The sequence below is a fragment of the Arvicanthis niloticus genome, chromosome 17, assembly GCF_011762505.2.
Source record: "Arvicanthis niloticus isolate mArvNil1 chromosome 17, mArvNil1.pat.X, whole genome shotgun sequence".
NCBI classification, from domain to species: Eukaryota; Metazoa; Chordata; class Mammalia; order Rodentia; family Muridae; genus Arvicanthis; species Arvicanthis niloticus.
Window position 1 is genome coordinate 33093739 of NC_047674.1, and position 25553 is coordinate 33119291.

The 25553-nt window shown below is 46.8% G+C and overlaps 1 protein-coding gene across 8 annotated transcripts in view; it reads right to left on the reverse strand.

The window, feature by feature from the left end:
* Arhgef4 (Rho guanine nucleotide exchange factor 4) overlaps positions 1-25553 on the reverse strand; it is a 146657-nt gene that overhangs the window by 59214 nt on the left and 61890 nt on the right. For 5 of the 8 annotated variants that reach the window (XM_034521471.2, XM_076915086.1, XM_034521472.2 and 2 more), the window contains one exon: positions 14187-14313. The exons of 2 other annotated variants lie outside the window; for them this stretch is intronic. In XM_034521471.2, coding sequence (XP_034377362.1) covers positions 14187-14313 — 127 coding nt within the window. Of the gene's footprint in view, positions 1-4942; positions 5381-14186; positions 14314-25553 lie in introns of those variants that run through there. One more of the 8 variants, XM_034521473.2, reaches the window with a different exon arrangement.

The window sequence follows — 25553 nt, forward strand, 5'->3', positions numbered from 1 at the left end:
CAACTAGAGACCAAGTATTTAAATACGGGAGCCTACGGAGGACACTTTTCATTCAAACCACAACGGGTGCAAAAGGAAGCAATGCAGAATGAAGATCTCATCTTTTCCAATACGGTTTCAGTGAAGCACAGGCTGCCCTCAAATTCCTATAGCCTCCACCTCCTATGTGCTAGGATACAGATATATGCCGCCACACCCAGGACAGGAAATGGTTCTATCATCATCTCTAGTGTCTATAGCAAGTCCTGAGCAAGTATCAATGCCACCACAGATGTGTCAGCAAGCAAGGGCCAGGCATGCAGCTGAAGTTTGCAGAACACAAGCCAGGCAAAAGCCCAGGAAGTGAGCCACCCAACCTGCCCAGCCCTGACTGAGAATCGTGTTCATCGGATGACACATCCAGGACAGGAATGGGAAAGCTAAGACCAAGTGACAGCTGAGAGTTCTGGAAGCTCCAGGGCTAGGGGTAGGGATGGAGAGGATGAGGGGAGGGAGGCAAAAGGGAGCAGTGGAAATTCCACCCTCTAATCTATAGTTCTCACTGCCAATGCTGTCTGCACTTGCTCCTCAGTTGCAAACCCAGGCCCCAGTACTCTTCTTGCTGCTCTTTCTGGGAACTTTCAAACCACTTGGCAATAATCAGGTTGCATATAGTGGGTGTTTTTTGTTTTTGAGACATAGCCTCATGTAACCCAGGTTTGTCTCAGATCTAACCATACTTAGTTTTTATGGAGCTGGGCTGTGGTGCCAGGCTTCCTTCATGCATGTTAGGTGAGCATTTTGCCCACTGAACTATATCCCAGTCCCAATAATAATTAAGCTAAGGATTGGCTAGGAATACCTTCCTAGCAATCATCTCTCTTAAGAGATAAGTTAGGTTCTCGGGCACAGGCTTTGCTGCAGAGCCATATGACGGAACAGAAAACAGCATGCTACAAATACCAGTTTCGTGGGAGTGTCCAGCTCAGAAAGATACCTCTAATCTCAGACATGGAGCTTCACAGAGTTTACTAGCAAAGGTTCGTGGTGGCTTAAAAGTGTAATGTTCCTCCAAGAGACATGTTGTAGACACTCAGTTAATGGCTTGTGGAATTATTCCAAATTGTATAATCTTTTAGGAGGTGGAAAATGGCCAGAGGAAGTAGTTCCCTAAGGGTTGTGGAGCTGTGAGGGTTCTATGTGGCTACCAGGGTTTGCAGCCGGTTTGCCTGCTCCCTGGTCAGCCGAGGTGTGAGGGGGCTCAGACACACACATCAGCGCCATGGACTACGACATGCCTTTCCACCAGAACATCTGTCTGACATTATAACCCAAACAACCCTTTAGGTTGCTTGTATCCAGTATGCTGCAACAGAGGTAACTAACACAGCATCAGGCATTTTATTTTAGTCTTAAAAATCATTTATAATTGATTTGAATTTTCTCTACTCTTGATACTATAGAAAACCAGTGACCAAATGGATATCATACTGAAGGAACCAGGTCAGGCCAATGCTAATTATAGTAGTGGGGGGCAACGGGAATTCATCTGCTTAGTTTGAGAGAGCACCGATACCCAGGTCTTGCTTCAGGTAAACCGTAATGCTGCCTACCCTCCCTCCATATAAAAACTGAAGCTCTGATGAGGAACTGTAGGCAGCTAAAAGGATGTAAAACATTTTTTTTTCAGTGCTATAGTCACTAGCAAGGTACCCATAACCCCATACCCATGATCCTGTAAGCAACTCCAATGAAAGACACACACACACACACACACACACACACACACACACACACACACACACACAATTTTTGCCTGTCTCCTCCATCCTGATACTGTATTTCTCCTCCTCACTTGACACATAACCACAGACCTGTGATTTGAAGTTCTGTTTTGCTGTAACTACTAAAAATTCATGACCCTGGAGAATGTGTGAGCTGCTGAAACACTATTCCACAGTGCCCACTGAGCCTGCTCCATACCCAGAACACACATCACAACCCATCACATCAATCCAGGCCTGAAACAGCTCAGATATGGCAAGTCACCGCCTTCCTCTAATCCTATTTAGGGCTTGAAACACCTTAATCCCTCCTTTCTTCACCCATTGAGTGAGCACTCCTCCCTAGCAGTCTTTCTCCAGCAAGATCACTTCTTTCTGAGATGAAAATCTAAGAGAGTTGCTGAAGGGTTTGTTTTCTCAGTTCTCTGCAAGGGTGGCACACACTGTAGGCGGGAAGAAAATGAATTCACCGAGTTCTGTGGCTGTCTCCGTGATCAGGAGCAGTTCTGCCTAGGAATCGAGATAAGAAACACTGGTGGTGTCAGATTTTTCACCAATTCACAGCATACTTAGAAGGACCTTCTGAGTTTAGCACCCATTCCTGGTCAGGCAAGGCTTTATCACCACAACAGGGAATAGGGGGCAGAGGATGGTAGTGGGGCAGAAAGAATGTGGACATGACTGGAACCTCCCTCCCCAGTACATCTGGATACTGTCCGAGGATGCTGTCTTGTCTGTATAGGATATATTTAATAAATCAATTAATGTGTGGATGTGAATGTATGTATCATGAAGAGAATTGTATAATAGATCAGGTTACAAATAAAGCCTCACATAGAAACAGGATTGAAAAATAGTCAATTTTGAAGCTTATAGTAAGTTTGATAGAATTTATGGTAATTCAGTGTCAGCTAATAATTATATATTCTGTATTAGAGTAAAAAAATAGCAGGGCTAGAAGGCTTAGAATAAATGAAAATTTAATTGATGTTGTAGCGTATAAGGGAAAGTCAATATATTTAGTTAGATTAGCTATAGAGATAAAGATCAGTATTATAAGTAGAATAAAGGTTATATTAATTGAGGATATAATCATATTTATTACTTTTATTTGGAGTTGCACCAAGGTTTTTAATTCCTAAAACCAATGGATTACTTCTATCCTATAAAAGTAAGAAAGCCATGTGTTTAAACATGGGGGCATGAATTAGCAATTCTTGCATGCTTTCTTGGTAAACAAGGAGGATTATTTCCTGTTATTAGATTCCCAGTCTAATTTTTTTGTAAGCTATATTTACATAGTGTTAAGCCTGTAATAAGTTTAGGATTAATAGTTAATAAAATAAGTGGAATAATATAAAGGGCTATGAGTGTAAGTTCTCATGTATGTGAAGGTTGTAAATTATTTATATGATTAGTTAGATTGTCTCGACTGGTTGTAGCAATGCCTTTACAGATACCTCAGGGGTCCTGTGCCATGTGGGGGAATCTGACATTTGCTGCCGAGTCTCAAACAACCCTGAATAACGCTGCTCTCTACTCTGTGGTCACATATTGTGGGACAGCTCAGAACCACTCAAAAAGCAGCCCTGTGTCATGTTAACACACTTGTGCCCCACCCCGGACCTTCAGGTAGCCGTCACCACTGTCTCTGGGACTCATCACTCTACCCCAGTGCCCTGGGCTGGATTTGGGGGTCTTTGGACCTCAGGCTGCCTAACACACCCTTGCCATCTCTGCTACCTGATTCTGTCTTATTGGTACACAAATCCTGGGACAGAAAGAAAAGGAAAGGAAGCGCAGGGCAATCAAATAATAGGGTCATCAAAAAAGTCTGGGCTGGGTTTGCAGTTCTAGAGGCCGGAGGAAGTACACCTTCCTACTCCAAAAGACAAGGTATGTTTAGAGGTAAAGACAAGAGAAAGGGCTGTTTGCTGGATCGATTAAAGTCTCTCTGAGGATATTATCTACCTTGGTGCTCACAAAGGTTCTATTTAAGTTCAAAAGGAGGAGACACAGTCTCTGGGGGTTGGAGGGGGGACTCATCAAGGGATAAGAGCCATCATAGTAGAAACTGAACGGCGCAGCAGTAGACAACAGTTGGGATGTCAGACTTTTTCTGAATGTCATGTGTCTGTTTTGAGAGAGAGCGAGAGCGAGTACACAGATGGGAGTTTTGTAATACTAAAAACAAATGTCTGTAAGTATTTCCTTCCCTTTCCCAAATCTACTAACTGTCGAGGTCCGTGTGCTTCACGGGCGGGCGGGGCCTCACCGCTCTGCTGGAGCAACTTTTTTTGTACCCTTCCTCAACATAGTCCTTGCTCCATCGTGATGGATAAGTGGGGGGTGGGGGGAGAAGCTGGAGGGGGGGGCGGTGGGAGTTGCTGCCCGCATGGTCCCCTCGCCCCTGTCTGTCTGGCTTTGATGTACACTTCAATCTTATCCCAACGCCTGGGCGGGGCCAGCTGCATTCTCAGGCTGAGCATTGCAGAGCCAAGAATAACGAGCGCACTCCCTCCCTGATTTCTGAACAGCAACTGCCTTCCTTCACAGCACTCACTGCTGAGCGCTCCAACGCCGCCGAAATATAAAGAAACCAGCCCAACAATTAACCAAAGGTAGATAGATGATCACCACCCATGAAGTCGCTCCTGACTTTCTCACTCCAAAACTCTTCCTCCCTGTCGGCACCCAGAATTCTGTCCTTCACGTACACCTGGAGCACTAGGGGGCACACAGTACAGGGAGACACCAGAGAATCCCTTCTGGAGAAACTTCACTCCTGTTGCAGAGCGCCCGGGGTGGGCGCCTCCATCTGAGACTGAAGACGCACACACTCCCCAGCCGGGGGTAGGGGTGAGGGGGCTGTCCACACAAAAAGGGACAAGAGGCTGCAGACAGGCAAGAGGGGTCTAGACGAACCAACTTCCAGTCTCACTTTAAGCACCCCCTTTTGGTAGCTGCAGCAGGGATGGGGCAAACAAGTAGACCCCCTGCTAATAGGCTGGTCGGAGAAGGGACAGGTAGGTGGTTCGGCAACCCTAAGCAAAAGGCGGCAGAAGGGCAAGCCGTGGGGTGAGAGGGGTGGGGGTCAGGAGATGGGAAGGGAAGCTGCGAAGGGCGAGGGGAGGCTGCGGTGAGGCCAGGGGTTGCGGGAGAGCAGGCGGCGCCCTTACCCGCGGAGGCCGAGCGCAGGCTCTCCAGGCTCCGGGAGCGCGACGGGGCGCCGCGCATGCCCGCAGCGCGGCCGCCGCACACCACGCCGCTGCTGTCCGAGTCGGAACCCGGAGACACCCCGGTGCTGCTGCCGCTGCTGCTTGTGCCCAGATCGCCGCTGGTAGGACCACTGGACTCGCTGGGGCAGCGCGGCGCCTCGGGGCAAGCTGCTCCGAGCTCCAGCCACAGGCCGGCCGGGTCGCAGGCAGCATCCCCGCCGCACGGCTGTGACTCGGGGTCCCCCGACATCGCGGGGGTCCTCCCAGAGGGCTCCCTGCGGGGCCCCCAGTGCGGGCGCGGGACCCCGTCTGGACGATGCCGGGCAGCCACCCGGCAGGGCGCAGAGCGCGTGGGCCCCGCTGCGGGTCGCCGGCCGGGCGGCGCGCTCTCGCCCGCGCGCACGCAGACCTGGGGCGCGGACGCGGGCCCCGGGCCGCCCTGGGTCCTCACCACGGCAGCTGGCATCAGCGCGCGGACATCAGGGAGGAGAATGCGCCCTGCTGTGGAGCCGGTGAGCGAGCGCGAGGGAGGTTCGCTCCTCATGGGCTACGACAGTTCCCGGCCCCCCGCAACGAAGTGCAATCAAAGTCCCCCCCCCCCCACGACATCTGGGACCCCCGCAGCTACCCACGCTGGCCTGGGGACGCGCTCGCCTGGGCGCGCCCTCGTGCACAGGTGAGCGGTGACCGCGGCCCTCTTGACCGCAGTGGTACCACGAACACTTTAAACCCTTTAAAATAGTGTCACTTCATGCCAAATAGTTTGACCACACCACACGGGAGCAAAGTTCAGTGACAAACAAAAAAACCTGAAACGATGGCAGGTGACAAGGAGCCAAGGGTTACTACTCTGTCCTTTCTGAGAAGGATGTCAGTTGTGCTTTCCCAGACATTCTAAGGCCTTGTGTGGGTTCTTGGAATATACCAGGAGGAATGGCGATAACAAATTACAAAACCAGAGGCAAGATGGTGGGAACACTTGGTGTCTCCTGGAGGTTGAGAGGTGTGAGGGGAAGTCCCCAACAAGCCGACCCTCTCTCTTCCCTTTCTCTCCTCCCACGTCCTCCTAGCAATAGAACTCTGTTCTTGGAGTTCCACTCTAGACTGCTACAGGCATTTCAGATGAGAACTGGGAGAGGCATAAGAGCGTGCTCTTGTCCTTGCATCATTATTTCTTGAGACCACCTCCATCCCTAATTAGCATGTGCGCTTCGCTCTGCACTACCAGGAACCCTGTAGGGTCATAGAGCCCATCCCCTATGCCCTAGACATTCAGGTGACAGCCTCCAGGATTTTTAGTTAATTGCCCCGCGCTGAACAATTACTGGTGTCGGATTTCACTTGATGGACATTGGAGGGTGTCTTAGTCATGCCCCTAGTCTACTTTACTCATTTTAGGGTTGTGTGGAGAGTTCATACACTTCCTGATCTCTTCATATCCAGCTCCCATACTTCAGACCCTTGTCTTCATTCTTTCCTGACCTGGAGAAGAGCAGCTGTCCCCTTTTTCCTGCTTCCCAGATTCAGTCTGTCTGCATGGAGGGTCGCCATCTGTAGTTCTCCTGGGTTGTCCTCTGAGGAAATATACCAGAAGGGTTCTCTCTGCTGCCATCGTGAGTCACACTCCCTCCATGCTGCCCTGGTGTCTGCACAAAGCATGCATTTCTACCTCCTAAGTGACAGTTGAGGACGGTTGTTTCTCTGTGTGTCCCAGAGGGCGCTTGGGAATGTGGATTACATCAGGCCATTCTCCTGCATCACTTTTCCCAAGGCTTCTTTTGACACCCCAGATGACCCCTAAAACCTACACGTTCTGGCTGGACTGGTTTCTGTACCACCTCCACTCCAACCCCATCCTCATCGTTCCTGTCCTGACTCTGCTCCAGCCATGGTGGCTACCTTACTTATTGTTGTCTTGCCTCTGGGTTTCTGCACATACTGGCCCTGACTTGCTCTGTTTTCTGCAGTCTATGGTATTGGGTCCTTAACTTTCGCATATGGTACATATCCTTCCTCAGCAAGATGATATTATTTCCTCCCAGAACTTGCTTCCATTGGTTGACCATTCCCTGTCTATCTCTTTTCTGAGCTGAGGATATGACACCTTAGTCATAGTATTATATAGTGTATATGTATATTTATATATACACTATATAATATATAATATATATTCTAGTACATACAGTATATAGTATATATAGTATATAGTATTATATAGTATAGAAGTATTCCTAGCATGTGCACGGCACTGGCCACAGGCTATATGTTCCATGAGTAGCTGTGGAGGGATGAATAGAGTCTGGAGCTGGGCAAATGCCCTGCTAGGTAGGAGGAGAGCTTTGTTTTTTTAGGCCAAGACTTTGAAGAGACAGACATGTACTCTTCAAAGAGCTTACGGTGCCGGGGTTGCATGTCAGGTGGCAGTAACTTGAGCAGTCTAGACTGTGCAAGCGAGTGGACACCACACACCTACAGGGAATCCAGTTCCATGTCAGATTTCCCCCAGATTTTAGTGAACTTCGATCAGGTGGCCAATGTCAGCTGTCCCTTGGGGAAGGTTGGAGGTCCCTGGAAGCAAAAGCTCCAGCATGGGAAGGAGTCTCGATTTTTTTTTTCCCCCTAAGAACACAGCAATAGTGGCAGTCTGTGTGCAAATCTTCTTATTCTGAGATGAAAGGGATTGTAAGGTTTGCCCCCTTGTGGGGAGATTCCAGGAGCTCACTGTGACTGAATAATGTCCTTGTCTGGTGGTACTATCTGGGAGAATTTGGAACCTTTAGGAAGCAGAGCCTTGCCAGAGGATGTAGGTCACTATGGCATGCCTTTGACAGTCTGGGAAGTCTCCAGACATTTTTTTGATCTCTAATTCATGTACCCTGCTGTCAACCTCTGCATGCTTCTGCTCCCCGGATTCAGAGCAGCCTAGGAATGAAATCTCTGAAACTCTAAGTTAAAAATAAACTGTTTCAAGTGTACAGGCTTCATTTCTGATAGTATTAAGATGGATAGGGGATTCCCTTGCCATCACAATAATAGGTTCATACATTTTTCAATGAGAAATGTGGGTAGGGTGTATATATTAATGCATGTGAATATATTCATGTGTGTATATATCTGTATGAAGTAATAGTGACATCGTGTTTCAGAAAGGTCAGAACAGAAGAGTCGGTGTGATGGTGTGATTGGATGAGGTGAGAGGTCAGGATGAAGCAGTGGCTTTGTGTGGAACAGAAGTCAGAACCTTGTCTTTGCCTAAGGATCCAGATCTGTCTGATCTCTCTCACAGTTATCCCTGTGTGTCAGTTTCTGTGGCAGAGCTGGACAGAAAGAAGCTCAACGAAGACCAATCTGGATTTCAATCTAAATTGTCTCTTCCTGGCCTTACTTAGCTTTCTGGACAGTAAGCAGAGCGATTTTCTATTTCTGAAGGATGGCTGTGGGGCTGGATGGGGTGATGTGTGCTGTGATTGTTGGCTTGGCAGGATTTAAAATCATCACAAAAAAACAGATTCTGGGCATGCCTATGACGATGCTAACAGAGGTTGGAAGACCCAGTCTTACATGTGGATGACACATTCCATGAACTAGGGTCCCAGACTGACTAAACAGGAGAAAGCATCCTGGGCACCAGCCATCACCACTCTCGGTTTCCTGGCTGTGAATGCATTATAACCAGCTGTCTCACACTCCTGCCTCCATGCCTTCCCCACTGTGATGGACAAGACGGCACTCTTGAACCCGTGACCTAAACAATCACTTCCTTGAGTTGTTCATTGCCAGGTATTCTGCCATAACATTTAAAAAGTAACTGATCTTAAATGTGCAACACCCAAAACAATGTCTGCCATTCAAGAAACATATATTAGGCGTGCTCCACGCAATGTCTACAATGTTACCCAATAAGTACAATAATTACCCGTATGTTACAATTAAACTTAGATGTGACAGGGAGGAAGCCAAGGTTATGTTCCCAGGGAGCAGTGGAATTGGCCCAGGGCTTCCTATCCTTACTTGGTCCACCATGTAACTATCATTTCCATCATTTTCCCCTTTGAGGATTCCCAGATGATAGAATATCATCACCACCACAGGCAGTGCTACTGTGAACCTACTGTGTGCAGCACAAGGCACAGCTGCTGGAGCTATGACAAGAAGTTTAAGACACGGACTTAGACAAGCTGTGGCATAAGCGTCACCATCCGATTTATCTCCTCTGAGAACCTCATTGACAGGTTGTAAAAAGAGATGAGACCAGAGCCAACAGCAGGGCAGCCAGCAAGAGTAGCTGCCATGACACTAGGATAAAAGCTATTATAAACACACTGATAGCCTCTGGGGTGGTGATCCGGAAATAAAAACAGAGGAAGTGAATTCAAGAATATCAGTTGACAGTTCAGCGAGGAAGGTGGAGCCTGTGGTATCTGAACCCAAACTTCTTCACCGTTGCCCTTCACAACTCAGTGAGGCTCAGCCCACAGGCAAGGCCCCCTCTCCTCTTCTGCTTTGGCCCATAGAGAATATGTGCCAGGGTTAGTGAGTTCCATGCTGGGAAAGGCAAGCTCCAAGGACTTCAGCTACTGCATCTCCACCAACCCCTGGCTGGGAGGTTTCCACCCAGAAGCTTCCTGCTGTTTCTCCTCCTACAGCCAGAGCCCTGGCTCCAAGATTTTTCTGTCTTAGGGGAAAAGCTGGACACACAACAGCACTTTCTTCCCAAAGGAACTGATCACATTTGTAATAGAGCATGGAGAAGTCTAAGCCTAACGGTGCCTTCAAAAATGGTGGAGGTTTGGTGAAGGAAGCTGGGAATTCATGGATGTAAGGAGCCGGCCTAAACCAATCCCGCTAGAGGGAACTAGATAAAGACAGATGGAGTGGTCTGCCTGGATTCAAACATCAAATCCTGACCCAAGAATGCATTCTTTCAAATGAACCAGAACTTGATTAGATTACCTAAATAACATTTATGTCCTCTAGGAACAATTCTGGGGGAGGGGGAGATAGAGCAACCAGCTGCCACACACAGTTTAATAATCAGTGGACTGGAAGAAGAGAGGAAGAAACCCCAGCAAAGCCACTGTCACCTGATAACTGTGAACATGTTCTGCACTTCCTGGGCCTGTCAGAGGCATCGTGCTGTGGAAAGGGAAAGGAAAGCCCCTAAACAACCACCTATTTATCATGCAAGGAATTGACAATATCGAGTCCGGTCAGAGAACACTGCGCAGCATTGATACAACACACTGCCTAAAATACCCACTTTGCAACCAAAAAATAAAACATGCAAAGAAACAGACAGGTATGACCGTCGCAAGGAAAAACCACCCAGACCACTGATGATGGAGGTAAGAGTGGCCAATTACCATTTGTTAGGGAAAAACAAAATAACAATAACAGCAACAAACAAAATGAAACAGCCATGTCCAGAGAACCAAAAGAAACCGTTATCAACAGAAGACAATGTTGCATCACTCAGATGCTCGAACACTAGTGTTATCAGAACCAAATTCTGGAGTTAAGCTCCAAGCAGCAGTAAATTCATGAGAATGCTCAACTGTAGGTCTTACGTGCAAGGGAGTTCCACTGGCTGTCGAGAAGAATATGCACAGGGCAGATGTCGGAGGGAATATTCCATAGATGTCTTTTAAGTCATTTGATCTATGGCATAGATTAATTCTGAATATTCTTGGCTGACTTGTCAGGATGGCCCATCGATTGATGAGAGGTGGGTTTGAGGGCTGTATCTGGATCTATTGATCCATTTGTGTGCAGTGGTGTTTGTTTTATGAAAGGGACTGTACCACATTGTGCAGGCAGTGCATAGCTGTGTAGAGATACTTGCAATCTATCATCTTAACTGATGGACTCCTTTTGCAATATGTGATGGTGACCTTTGTCTCTTCTGACTACTTTTGGTTTGGTTTCTGCTACGTCAGATGTTAAGTACAGATACTCCCACTCATTTGCCATGTTATCGCTATTACTCAAGAAGCCAGTGGTGGGGAAGGAAGAGCAAATGGCAATTTCACCTACTAGGGCCAAGGAGATGGCACAGTCCAGCATGTGCTTACTGTGCAAGCTGGAGGACCTGAGTTCAATCTCCAGGATATATAAAAGGCTAGGTGTCATAGCATGTGTTTGACGTCTCAGAACTAGGTAACTAGGCACCGACAGGTAGATCCCTGGGACTTACTGGCCAGCCAGCTTTAAGTAGTGACTTCCAGACTCCAGTGAGGAACCCAGGCTCTAAATACCCAGGCCAGTAGACAAGAAATAACACTTGAGGTTGACCTCCACATACGTGGGCTCTCGTATCCACATCCACATGCATACATGCACACACACACACACACATGCACACACGTGCATATATGTGCACAGACACGTGTCTGTACTGGCTGGTTTTGTGTGTTAACTTGACACAAGCTGGAGTCATCACAGAGAAAGGAGCCTCCCTTGAGGAAATGCCTCCATGAGATTCAGCTGTAAGGCATTTTCTCAGTTAGTGATCAAGGGTGGGAGGGCCCATTGTGGGTGGTGCCATCCCTGGGCTGGTAGTCTTGGGTTCTTTAAGAAAGCAAGCTGAACAAGCCAGGGGAAGCAAACCAGTAAGTAAAATTCCCCCCACCCCACCCCCACGGCCACGGCCTCTGCATCAGCTCCTGCTTCCTGACCTGCTTGAGTTCCAGTCCTGACTTCCTTTGGTGATGAACAGCAATGTGGAAGTGTAAGCTGAATAAACACTTTCTTCCCCAGCTTGCTTCTTGGTCATGATGTTTTTGTGCAGGAATAGAAACCCTGACTAAGACATGTCCATGCCAACACACACATGAAGATTTTGGAGAGACAACTGTGAGAAAGAATACCCTTTGTCTTCGGATAATTCATCTTCCAAGATGGCCCTGACACATGAACTCTTACCTTCTTAGAAACTCAAAGCTTCATAATCTGAGGTGATTTCAGACCATTGTTTGAATTCATTGGCAGATAAATTTGTGCAGAATAATAAAAAATTAGGCTTCTGTGATGTGGGTCCCTATCTTCATCACAAACCCAAATAATAATCGTTGAGGTTGGAGAAATGGCTCAGCAGTTAAGAACACTGCATGCTCTTCCAGAGGACCCCTGATTGGATTCTCAGCATCCACATGGCATCTCACAACTGTCTTTAACTCCAGTCTTAGGGGATCCAATACCCTCTTCTGGGCCCCAACAGCACCAGGCAACACACATTGTGCTCAGACACACATGCAGGCAGATAAGCCATACCCATAAACATAAACAAATCAATTAAAAATAGTAACCGTAACAGGAATGGTGGCGATGGTGATGCTTCACAGAGCTGGCTACACTCTAGGTTGGGTGAGAATCTTGATATATGCCCAGTCTCTCTCTATGGCGTATGTCGCCAAGGAATGGCTACTCCAGTGACTTCATCTCACAGTTAATGTGGGAGTCTCTTGGGTCTCAGTATTAGCTCAGGTTAACTTTCCTTTCCTACCTCGGTTATCACTGCTTCAATTCTGGCTTTTTTTTTTTTTTTCCTTCCAAACTGGATACCTTTTAATCCCTTTATCTCTTCCCTTCTCAGTTCCAGAAGAACTATTCCCTTACCTTACTTTTCCCTCTGGTCTTGTCTATGTGCAGTGGTGCTTGTTTTATGTTCCCTTTGTGGTACTTACAATTCATGGCCTGCTCTCTAACGTTTATAATACTTTCCAGTGCCCTCTTGGAGCTTGAGCGTTTTCTCCTACTCATGGTTTTTCAATCAATTCTTAAAATTATCTGCTCTTTTGCTGGACAGGTTTGCTTCTTCACTGGCTTAGGGCTCACCACGGGGACTAGGTTTGCTGGCTTGTGAACCCCATCGTCTCTTCTTCCCAGTGTTAGGATTTACAAGTGTGTGCAACCATATCTGGCTTTTTACTTGGGATCTGGGGATCGAACTCAAGTCTTCGCGCTTACGTGCTGAGTACTGGCTGATCTATCTCCACAGCTGCCTTCCATGGTTTTCTCAGTAATTCCGTAACTTAACTTGGAGATCATAAAAGGAAATGGCTTTGCCTTTGTACATCACTGTTTCACTAGGGAGCAGATCCTCTTTTGTAGCTCTGCTTATCGTGAGGTTATAATCACAGCCCCACCTCACCATGTAATCTCAGTAGGTCCATTTGCTGACAGAAAGCCCCACGCTTGCCAGGGACTAGCAGCCAGCATACATACACTGGATGTTGAGCTCAAGACCCAGGGCCTGCTCTGCAGCTGCCTCCTCAGTCATTCATAGGCAAATACTACTTCTGGGGTCGACTGCCCCACACCCTCATTGCCTGGGTGCCCCCCTTCCCCCTCCCCCCCTCAACCTGGCAAAAGGAAATGTTTTGTTTTCTCAAGGGATTGGGTTTGTTTGTTTTAAACTCTACTTCAGGCTTTGCCCTGGTAGAGCTGTCTTACAAACCTGCCTCCCTGGCAGCCGGCAGAATGCTTTCGATTTATCCTATACAACATGCACCTGCTTAGGACGACAGACTCTAGAGCTGTCCGTCTGTCAAGAGTCTGGCAGCATCTCTCAGCACCCAGCCCCTGCCCCAGACGTGGTTAAGGAAGTGATCGGGCCTGGCTCGTTTGGAGCTCTCTGCCCTTCTGGCATGATTCAGCCCTTCTGTAGGTGAATGTATATGCTGTGATGTTGTTTACTATAATTCTGCGAAAAGAACCGAGAGGCTGCTGATGTAAAACTCAAGGAAGGAAGGCACCCATGGCTAGAGCTGAGACAGCAAAGTACCTGGGTGTTTTCTCTACAAATGTTTACTGCAGACTACTTATTAACCACGAAGCATGGAGTCCCCTTCCTCTGAGACCTGTAAGAAGGGACACTCTGCTACACAGGCACGAGCTCTCCCCATAGGCCCCTGCCATGCTGACTTTCCCTGATGTTAGTAACTCTTCTTACTCAAAAGAACAATTCGTCTTTGTGTTCCTCTTGAGGCCAAACCTGAGACCTTTCATAGTCAGGCCTGAGGACTCATAGCATCTGCCCAGTGCTGCCCCTGCCCCTTCTTTGATAGTTGAAGGGATGAGACCATTGTCAAACCCTCTCACCTTTGGGCTGCTTCTCCCTGACAAGGGGATGTAGCTTTCACCACACTCCCCCCATGTCTTTGGCAGCACACCCAGGAGTATGGCATAAGAAAGGCACAGAGCTCACCAGTGTCAGGCGTGGGCTCTGGCCAGCCTGTGTGGTCCAGTCCCATTGGGGCACTCTGGGAGAGCAGGTGGCTTCTTCTAGGGAGGTTCGGAGACTCTGGAGAGGTGACGGTTGTCTTCCTCCAGCACTGGGGTAAGAGGCAAGAGGCAGAAGGCAAATGAAGAGACAGACCACAGGCTATTCATTCCAAGTCCTAACTTAGCCAGTTTCCCAGATTCTTTCCCATGAGCAGAGTCTACAACCAAAGTGCACACTATTTTAAGAGGTACTGTTTATACTGAAACCCATGAGGGAGGTGACTCCTGGAGTCTGCAGTGTGTGAGAACAGATCTGCATCTCTGGTGGGACAGGTTGCCTTCATCTATGTGGAATAAGGACTGTAGAGGCAGCTGCAGATACCACCCCTACGAGCTGGTCACTTGGACAGCTTTGCATTTCCTCTGAAACAAAAACTGGTAATTTTACTGATTGCATATTCTTTGGGGAACACATTTAATAAAATGCAATTCATGGGGCTGGGGAGATGGCTTGTCTGTGAACTTGGTCCGACAGAAAGGAGCATCTAGTCCTGGCCAGGAAAAAAAAAAAAAAAACTGTGGTCTGACCTTAACTGGGTCAGTTACCAGAGCAAGATCAGAGTCCCCCAGGATAATGTTTGTGACATCGTCTGTCAACCAGACAGGATCTAGAACCACCTTGGAGACAAATCTCTGGGCATATCTGTGAAGGATTTTCTAGATTGGAGTCATCAAGTTGGGAAGAATCACCCTAAATATAGGCAGTGCCATCCTCTGGATTGGGGCTTCATACTGAATCAGGAGAAAGCAAGCTAAACATTTATCACGCTCCACGTCTTCCCTGTGAGCATAATGTGACTCCAATTGTCATGTGTCCCCCCCACCATAACGAACTTCTCCTCAGATTCTAAGCTGAAACAAATTCTTCTGTCTTAAGTTGCTTTTTTTTTTTTTTTCCTCAGGCATTTGGTCATAGCGGTCCTAGAGAATAATAAAAAGCCCGGTGCCAAACTGTCAAGACATGAATGGCTGACACCATGAAAATCAGTGTGGCTATTCCTCGGGAAGCTAGGAATAGATCTACCTCCAGGTCCAGATACCAAACAGGCTCACATCCTATCACAGAGACTCCTGCTCATCCATGTTCATTGCTGCTCTGTTCGGAAGAGCCAGAAATTGGAAAAGCCTAGATGTCATTCGCTGGATAATGAAAATGTAGTTCACTTACATAATGGAATATTACTCCACTGTTTAAAAAAAAAAAACACAAAATTCTCATACAAATGGATGGAACTTGAAAAATCATCCCAAGCGAGGTAACCCAGATCCCTCAAAATGAATATGTTTGGGCTTTTTTTTTTTTTTTTTTTTTTTTTTCTAATTATGGTTTCTGATTTTGAGTTTTTATGGTGTGTCTGTGTGTGTTTGTGTGTGTGTTTCTTAGGCTTTTCTTGTTTGTTTTTAGTTTGTTTCTTTTGTCTTATCCTCATTTGTTTATCATCATCATCATCATCATCATCATCATCATCATCATCATCATCATTTACATGTTATCTTAGGAGAGAGAAACTCCACACGGAGTCAGAAGAGTGGGGAGGAGGATCTGAGAAGATGATAAGGGAGGAGAAACCACGGTCAGGATATATTTATATTGTAAAATAATTTTATTTTCAATAAGAAGTAAAAAGAACGTCACACACACACACACACACACACACACACACACACACACACACACGAGAAGTAATGGCTAAAACCTTCCCAGAGGGGATAAAACCATTGACATACAAATTTGACATTCAGAAAAGTTCAAATAGGAAGGCCCCAGTCTGTCAGTTCCAAGCGGCACTGTAAACTAACAGCTTTGAAAATCTATGATTTAATGTTTATGTACATGGGCATGTGTGAATTTATATGCATGCAGGTGCCTGAATAATCCAGAAGAGGTCATCAGATGTCCTAGAACTGGAGTGACAGATGGTTGTTCGATTCCTTATGTAGGTGCGGGGAACCAAACCTGGGTCCTCTGAAAAAGCAGTTTCTCCAGCCCCTAAACAAGCAGCTTTGAAAACTAAAGACAAAAACCTGCAAGCAAGTAGAGGCTAAAGAAGCAACAAGCACCCCCGTGAAGGCAAAGTTTTCCTGGAGAGCAGGCTAACCAACTGCCTTTATAAATGAGTCTTGGGGCATGTCTCCTGGCTCTGCTTCCTCTCCTGCTTGAAAATGGGCTCCTGGAGGGTATTTCATCTCTAACATCAACTCTGTACATTCCTTCATCTTTAGAGTCCTGCACCACTTTCTAGACTTGTCTGTCTATTTGGAGGAGCCAGAGGCACCTTCGAGTCAATGAATGCAAAAGCTGAATTTCAATTCTAATCCCGACCCCACTTCCCAGGTACAAGATGTTGTCCCTTCAAGATACACCTGCTGAAGTTCTGATGCCACCCTGTTGCTGTCAAGAGCAGAGCTGTCAGGGGGGGACTAGGTGAGCAGAGTGGAGTCGTCTTGGATGAATACAGGTCTCTCTGAGAAGAGGCTCAGAGAGATAGTCACAGGATAACACCATGAGGATTCAGCTACCCACAACCACAAGAGTACTCTCGTGGGAGCCCACTACACTGACGGGCAGGTCCTTGCTCTCTGTAGGGAGGGAGGGAAAAAAACTCCTGGTGACACTGCAGGCCGCTCACATATGTTGCAGTGAGAATAGACTGGGGTTCAAAGGGAGAGCTAAAATAGCCAAATCTAGAACACCGAGGAAGGCTTGTAGTTGGGTATGAGGCAACCAAGCTAAACAGAGGAGAGGAGGGATGAAGTTCTGAGCCAGTGACATGAGGCTAGCTGCCCTCACTAAAGCCCTTGAGGAACACATGTAAGGTACCACTGTCCTTTCTTTATTTTCCTGTCCACCAAAAAAAGTTCCATGTCTGTATGATATAATCGTGGAAAACAGGAAAAAAAATAGTGTTTTCAAGGCAGGGTCTCTTCTTGTAGCGCTGGCCATCCTGGAACTCTATGTAGACCAGGCTGGCCTCAAACCCACAGAAATCCACCAGCCTCTGCCTCCCACGTGCTGGGATTAAAGGTATGTGCCACTATACCAGGTTGAAAATAACCACAATTCTTTAGACATCATATAACTGGAGATTTCAAGGGAAGGGGATGAACAGGATGCTTATTTAGGGCCACGCAGGGCCACAGCCGCTGGCAGCCTTGCAAGTCAGCACAGCACTGAGGTAGTGACTGGGTAGAAGACTTGGCCGCACCAGGAGTCTTAACAACCTGGATTTAATGAAGTGCATTTGGGTTTTGAAATGACTCATGTTTGCTAAAAAGCAGGTGGTAAATATGCAATAAATCATGGTTCTTCATTTCTTATTCTTGAAGAATAAAAGGAACAGTTTGGTTTTCTTATTCCTCTCTCTGTGTCTGTCACTCTCTGTCTCTGTCTGTCTCTGTCTCTCTGTGTGTGTGTGTGTGTGTGTGTGTGTGTGTGTGTGTTACTATAACCTCGGCCTTCTTTTTAACTTGCATTTTGAGACAGTTTCATTAAGTTCCCAAGGCTGGCCTTGAAGACACTCTGAAGCCCAGGCTAGCCTTAATCCATCAATCCTTCTCCTTAGCCTTCTGAGTCACTTGATTTCCCTACTCCTCCTATTCCTTCCTAAAGTCCAGACTCATAATGACATCAATCCTGAAGACATGAACTGACTGCAAAGAACCCAGTAAAGAAGACCTCAGACCAAGGGAACAGGTACAGAACCCAAGACCAGAGAGGAAGACAATGTGCAAGATTATATGTATATTTGAATATGGAGTAACATGACATATCTATGTAACACATGGCAGGAACATGGAGGGGACTGCACACAATGTTTAGCAGTGTGTCCCCTTCTCCCCCCGCCCCAAGCACTTTGGATTAAGGATGGCAATATGAGGCAATGGGAACAAGATGTTATAAAATTTTAAATGATTACAAATGAGTCAAGGATTTGGGGGGTCGGAGAGACCAGGGATTTCCCTCCCCCTTCCTTCCCTATTCATCTTTTCCTACCCAGTCTGCATAGCAGCCTAGAACCAAGTGGATAGTCAGTGCAAGAATACACTTATACCCCTTCCCCTGGCACACACATCTGTAAACCTGCTGGTCATGATAATGCACACTGGAGTCTGTGAGGGAAAAGGGTGGAGAGAGACTGCAGCGTCTTGCTCTCTTGAGCGGTTCTTACTCTGGCTCTCCCTGTCATTAACTAATGAGTGACATTCAGTAAGATCCAGGCAAAACTGGTAATAACTAGATTAAAGATGCTCGCACCCAAAGCCACCTTGTCTTGCATTTCTTCATCAACCAGCACAGACTAGAGCTGGGCAAGTGAACCCCCAAAAGATTTCTCCCTCTTCCTTCCCTGGGCCCTCTCCCAAGCCTCCACTGCAGAGAAGCCACTGCCAAGAACCTGCTGCTACAGCTGTGCAGGCACAATAATCCCTCAAGCCCTTTTCTCTCCTCCCCACCACTTGCTCCCTAAGGATACACCTGGCATCTGATTACATCTGAAGCAGCCTCCACATGGGCATGGCTGAACCTGTTTTCTCAAGCCCACCCACACTGGAGCCAGGGTAGCTTGTAGCAGCTAAGCTCTAATTGTGGGCCCAGAAAAGAGGTGGAGCCAAGAAAGTTCCTTGGCTATTTTCTTCAGCTCCACTCCCTACCCCAGGAAGACTATGTGTGCATATATATATATATATGTGTGTGTGTGTGTGTGTGTGTGTGTGTGTGTGTGTGTATGTGTATATATCTTCATTTATGTGTATACGTATATATGAAGATGTATATATGAAGATGTATATATGAAGATATATACACACACACATATATATATATATGTATATGATTCTGTTACTTTGGTGTATGACCTTCAAACCCCATAGGTTCTCTCCTATGTGTTTTTCTAGTTTTACAGAATGGAAAATTTACAGCTTGGCCATGAGGCCCTCCTCACTTTTAGCTTCATGATGAACAACATCTTATAGCTGGGATAGGAGTTTTGAGTCAGAAGTATCTTATACATGTTTCATTCTGTTTTAGAATCCAGAGAAGCTGGATGACCCCACTAGGGCTATATGCCAGTACCGCCAAGAGTGAGAGGAACTAGAACCTAAACACTTTGACTCCTGAACCAGTGCTCGTCTTCTTATCACATAATACTTTCGAAAGCAATGTGCTGGAAGACAGAAGGAATCCATTTTTTCATGAATAATATCCATTAGGCTTTACATCCCTCCATAACCAAGACAAACTGTTAGATGTAGTTGGCAAAGAAGGTTATGGTGGCTGCCACAGGCAAGCAACCCCCCCTTTTTATTTCCAAAAAAAAAAAAAACCTCCTAATCTCTCACGGTGTAAACAGGAAGCACAGTGGCCCAAGAAGCAACATACGCCGAAGCAGAGAATTCATCTCCTTCACTCCAGTCTAGGAGGAGGAGAGGACTCAGGGTACCCTGCAAGCTGGGGGTGAGTGAAGACTTTCTCTGGGGCACATTCTATGGGGTGGGGGTGTGCCACCAGTCACCAGGTTCTTCTCTGGTCCTGTTTGGCAGCTGCTCCTCCTCCATGGCTTTGACCATGGTGCAGTCTCCCCAGTCAAAGCTCATTCACCCTTTGTGGGGCTTCTTCATGAGGTAGTCAGAACCTCCAGGCTTTTGTCCTAGGCTTGGATATTTGGCCTGTAACTCTGCCTCCTCAGCTCTCTCAGGGAGGATACCTTCTGTCTCCTATGAGGCCTGCTTCTCCTTTGCAGGGTTCCCTTGTTATTTCTAGGGCATGCAGGACCAGGTCTCTGGAATTTAGGATCCAGGAAGTCAGCTGAGCGACTGACAGGAGGGGGACAGGACATGGGAATGATCTTAGCTGCTGCTTCCTCTCTTGTCACTGTGGTTGCTCTGTCCCCATAGTCTTGCTTTGACTGCAGCTAATTTCAACAGACCAGGATATCTTCTAACAAGACCATTTCTCCCAGGAGACCATTCCAGACCACCCCAGAGACAAGGAGGTTAATAGTGATGTAACCAAGAACAGCTTCTTTTATTTTTTTTGGTGGATGTGAAGAACAAAGTGCAAAAAAACGCTCTGTGCAATTATCAGCACTCAGACCCCTGCAAGGTCAGAGGGGAGCGACCCCTGCCAAGAGACTGACATCAAGCAGACACTCAAAGTCAATAACTAATAAAGTCAGAGTCAGGGATGGACAGAGTTGGGTTCCAACCAGTCCTAACTGGGTGGATAGCTTAGGGACATGATCTTGACTGTATCCTTGGTTGGGTATATGGGCCCTCTGCTTGGCCCATGAGAATGAACCAGTCTCAAAGTTTCTGCCTTGACCGTATAAAAGGCCTCAGGCAAGGAAGTTCAGTGGTCATTTCCATCTCCCTTCCCAGAAGCTCCTCGCACTTTTCCTTAATGACTCGACTCTACTCAATTTTCACTTTCTGTGACCATCCTGAATAAAGCCCGCTTCCACCTAGCGTATGTACTGGCGGGTTTTATGTGTCAACTTCACACAAGCTAGAGACATCAGAGAGGAAGGATCCTCTGTTGAGAAAATGCCTCCATGAGATCCAGCTGTAAGGCATCTCTCAAGGTGGTGGGCCCAGCTCATGGTGGGTGGGGCCACCCCTGCACTGGTTCTATAAGAAAGCAGGCTGAGCAAACCATGGGGAACAAGCCAGTAAGCAGCACCCTCTACATCAGCTCCTGCCTTCAGGTTCCAGCCCTGCTTGAGTTCCTGTCCTGACTTCTTCCAGTGATGGACTATGATCTGGAAGAATAAGCTGAATTAACCCTTTCCTCCCCTTTTTTTGTCATGAGGTTTTCGTTGAAGCCATAGAAAACCTACGTAAGACAGTGTACTCCCTGGAGAAGGCACATCTCCGAATCTCTATTTGTGTGAGACAGTGAACTTAGAGCCACTGTCTTAGGTCAACCTTTGATAACCTAGAGTAATCAGCATCCTAGTTCTTAAGGTCACACACAACTGTGCTATGAAAGAGACCCCTCACACTAAAGGACCTGGTTTCACTGATACTCTCTGACTTTGTGTTTCCAGACTCCAGGGATGTTTGTCTGTTGTAGTTTCAATATGAATACCTCTCCCTGCCCTCTACACACACACACACACACACACACACACACACACAAGTTCATATGCTTAGTCCCCAGTTGGACAGTTTAGAAGGATTGCGAAGTGTGGCCTTGATGGAGTGTGTCACTGAGCGTGGGCACAGTCAGCCCCTCCCCCTTCCTCCCTCCGCTTTGCCTGCTGCCTGTGGATCTAAGCCTCTCTGCTACTGTGTCCCAGTGCTCTGTCTGTCTGTCTGTCTGTCTGCTGCCAAGGTGCTCAAGGACTGACTCTCCGGAACTGAAGGCAAGCCCCCAGTTAAATGCCTTTTAATAAGAGTTCCCTTGGTCATGGCATCTCTTCACAGCAAAAGACACTGTTGTTAGGAAGCCTAGAGTGCCATTGTGAAGCCCGGTGACATCATGATGGCATCAGGCCCTGTCTTCCTTATCTCACCGAATGATGTCATTCATCTTTGCAGCTGACACACACACAGGACACATCCTAGGACACATTAGCCTCTTCCTACCACTCAGTCATCAATCACGATGAAGCACTAAAGGACAATGGTCAAATTGCAGATGGAGATCTTTTAAATACATCTGTGCTCTTCTCTGAGAGAGGCTGTATCATGTAGTGGTTAAAATGTGGACTGGGAAGACAACCTTCCTTGGTTCAAATCCTGTCAGCATCTCTTATTGCTGGTGTTAAACAGCCATTTTTTTCCCCACTGAAACATTCCTGCCTGGAGGAACTTTGAAAGTTCAGGAATATGAACAAGTTCTCATTAGTTATGAGAGCATTCCTGTAACGTGAGGCTCCTTCTGTTTTCTCCTGTGTGTGTGTGTGTGTGGGGGGGTGTATGTGTGTTTGTACGATGTGTGTCTGTGTGTGTATGTTGTATGTCTTTGTGTGTGTTTGTACGCTGTTTGTGTCAGTATGTGTGTGTCTGTGTATATGTGTGTGTGCACTCGTGTGCGTGGACACTTATGTGCATGTTTGCACGGGTATACATATGCATGTGCACATGTGTGTGGAGGCAGGAGGTTGATATTCCTCCCTCCCTCGGCACTTTGTTGAGATAACATTGCTTTACCGATCCTAGAACTCAAAGATTGGCTCAACTAGCTGGCCACTTCCCAGCTCTACTGTCACAGCCATGTGTGGCCGCTCCTGACTTTTAACGTGCATGCACTTTAACCACTGTATTATCTCCCCAGCCCTGAGGAATAAGCTATTTAAAGGCGAAGTTAATAAGTGAGCTGCAACTGAATGGAACAGGTCTCTGTCCATCTGTAGATGGGCCCTGACTTAGGATGTTCTACTTTAGAACAGTGTGAAAGGGATGTGTACATTTAGTGGAAACAGCCTTTGACTTTGGAATTTGGGTCTTTCTTTCGGCTGGTGCTAGGCAGTACAGCGCCCTCTGGCGGTCACAGGAGAACAGACGCCCCAGCATTTCAAGCTGCTGCAGTCAGGCCTTTAGTTACATTAATAGGTATGAGGAGCTACATCCCAATGACCCCGTCTAAGTCAAGAATCACCAGCATCCCCAAAGTCCCTGACATCTTCCTGAAGGTTCTGGTCTCCAGCTTTAGTTATCACATTTCTAGCGGTGGGCTCTAAGGTCAAACCCTGAATCAGTAAATACTGAGTTGTTGCTTTGAGCAGGGAAAAAGAGCAAGGGCCCAGTGAGTTTCTGCTCATACTCTGGGGAGGGCATGCTAGGCCTTGTGAATACCAAGCACCCACCACTGTGAGGCACAGTATCCCCGGCCCCAGCAACAGCTTTGTAGTTAAGATGCTATTTACCTTATCTGGGTTTGTTTGTAAATATCCTTCATAAGCAAAAATGATATCCTCAATACTGAAGACTTAGTTTTCCGCACAACTGTTGTCCCGTTCAATTATTACTGGGCTTAAAATTTCTTATCTATCGTCTCAGTTTTACCTGTTCTTTCAATCACATAACGGAGTGGAAACCTTAGTGTAAAAATGTACCCATTACCTTGGGAGTCCGAAAACTATGTATTTGGTTTCTTTTCACCCACATAGTTTGTTTTGTACTTTCCCCTAAAACAAATTTTAAAGTGAGGCTGGAGAGAGAGAGGGCTCAGAGGTTAAGTGCACACAATGCTTTCCCAGAGGACCTGAGTTCAAGTCCCAGTACCCACCTCAGGTGGTCCCCAAACATCTATAACTCCAGCGTCACGGACCTGACACCCATTTCTAAACTACAAGGGCACCTGCAAAGCACACACACACACACCACACTATAAACTCTTTTAAGATATTTAAAAATATGTATATAGAAGTTATTCTTGCATGTTTCTATGCGACGAGATGTGGTGTCAGGGGGTTTTGTCAGTGTTGAAGATGGACCCTTGCATATACTGGGTGAGCACCCCACCAGCGAGCTTCTTCTCCAGTCTTGTGTTTCCTGGCAGAGTCTCCCTGTTAGTGCAGCCTGGCCTCAAAGTTATGACCCTCCTGCTCAGTCTCCTGCATGCTGGTACGAACCCTCACACCCAGGGTGATTTCATTTTGAACAGAGTATAAGATAATTAAATTGAGCTGATTAACTCGTCTGTCACCTCAAAGAGTTGACATTTTTTAATGGGAAGAATATTGGGATTTATTTTCTCAGTGACTACACTGTATCGTTTTGAGGCTGGTCAGCAGGTGAAGGCACTTGCTGCTGAGCCAGAGAGAACTGAGAACAAGTTGTCATCTGATCTCCACGCGTGTATGTTTGCACATGTCTGCATACACTAAATAAGGGCAAGTAAAAAAAAATAAAAGTAGTGTATGGCCTCTAGTTATTCGCTATGCTGAGCAAGAGCTATAAAAATAAAATGTATCCTTCCCATGTAACAGGCACTGGCCCTTTGATTATTCTCTCTCCGGTCTCTCCAGCCCCTGCCTCATTGGTAATTGTCATCTTCTAGTCTCGGCCTGTGTGCCTTCAGAGTATGGGAAGAGTATGACATCATGTCTGTGAGAACACGTGATGCTTGTCCTTTGTGTCTGACAGACTTCACAGCTCCTCCTGTTCTCCAGTGCCATCCTTGGTTCAAAGGACACAAACCGCTTTCTTTTTAGGGGAACAACATTTCACTACGTGAGTGAGCCTTGTTTTCTGAATCTGGTCATGTGTTGACAGACATTCAATTTCCATATCGTGGCTACCGTGAATAATACTGCCGCGGTGCATGACGGTCTGCGAATGTCTCCTCAAGGCTCTGGTTTCAAGTCTTTGGGTAAATACTAAGAGGTGGGGGAGGGGCTGGCTCGTATGATAGTTCTATTTTCACGATGGCTGTCCTAAATACAATTTTTGACTAACTGTGGAGGCTTCGTTTTCTTCACAGTTTCACCAGCACCTGGTGAGGAGGACCTGAGATCATGCAGCCCCCAGGACTAGGGGGAGATGACCAATCGACCTTGTGACCAAAGTTAATCGGTCAGCTTTCCTAAAAACCAATCAACTGTCCAGTCCAGGAACTCTCCTGCTGAGCATACATCCCAAAGAACAGAAAACTTATAGTCAAACAAAGACTTGCATACTGTTCCTAGAAGTAACATTAACAGTAGCCAAAAATCTGGTCCAGTCAGATGTGCGTTGATGAATGAATAAGCAAAATGAATGTCTACATATAATAAAACATTCAGCATAGAAAGCCTAGAAGCTCTGACAGGCGCTAAGACTTTGAAGAACCCTGGGATCGTTACATTAATGAAAGAAGCCAGAGATGGGCACATATACCGTTCCATGAAGTGACCAGGATGGACAAATCCATAAGAATTATGAAGCAGATTCGTGCTCCTCAGGGCCCAAGGACAAACAGAGGGCACCGACCACTTAATGAGTATGGGATTTCCTTTTATGATAAAGAAAATATCTTGGAAGACGACTGTGATGGTTTGTATATGTTTGGCCCAGGGAGTGGCACTATTAGGAGGTGTGGCCTAGCTAGAGTAGGTGTGTCACTGTAGGTGTGGGCTTTAAGACCCTCATCCTAGCTGCCTGGAAACCAGTATTCTGCTAGCAGCCTTCAGATGAAGATGTAGAACTCTCAGCTCCTCCTGCACCATGCCTGCCTGGATGCCGCCATACTCCCACATTGATGATAATGAACTGAGCCTCTGAACCTGTAAGCCAGCCCCAATTAAATGTTGTCCTTATTAGAGTTGCCTTGGTCATGGTGTCGGTTCACGGCAGTAAACCCCTAACT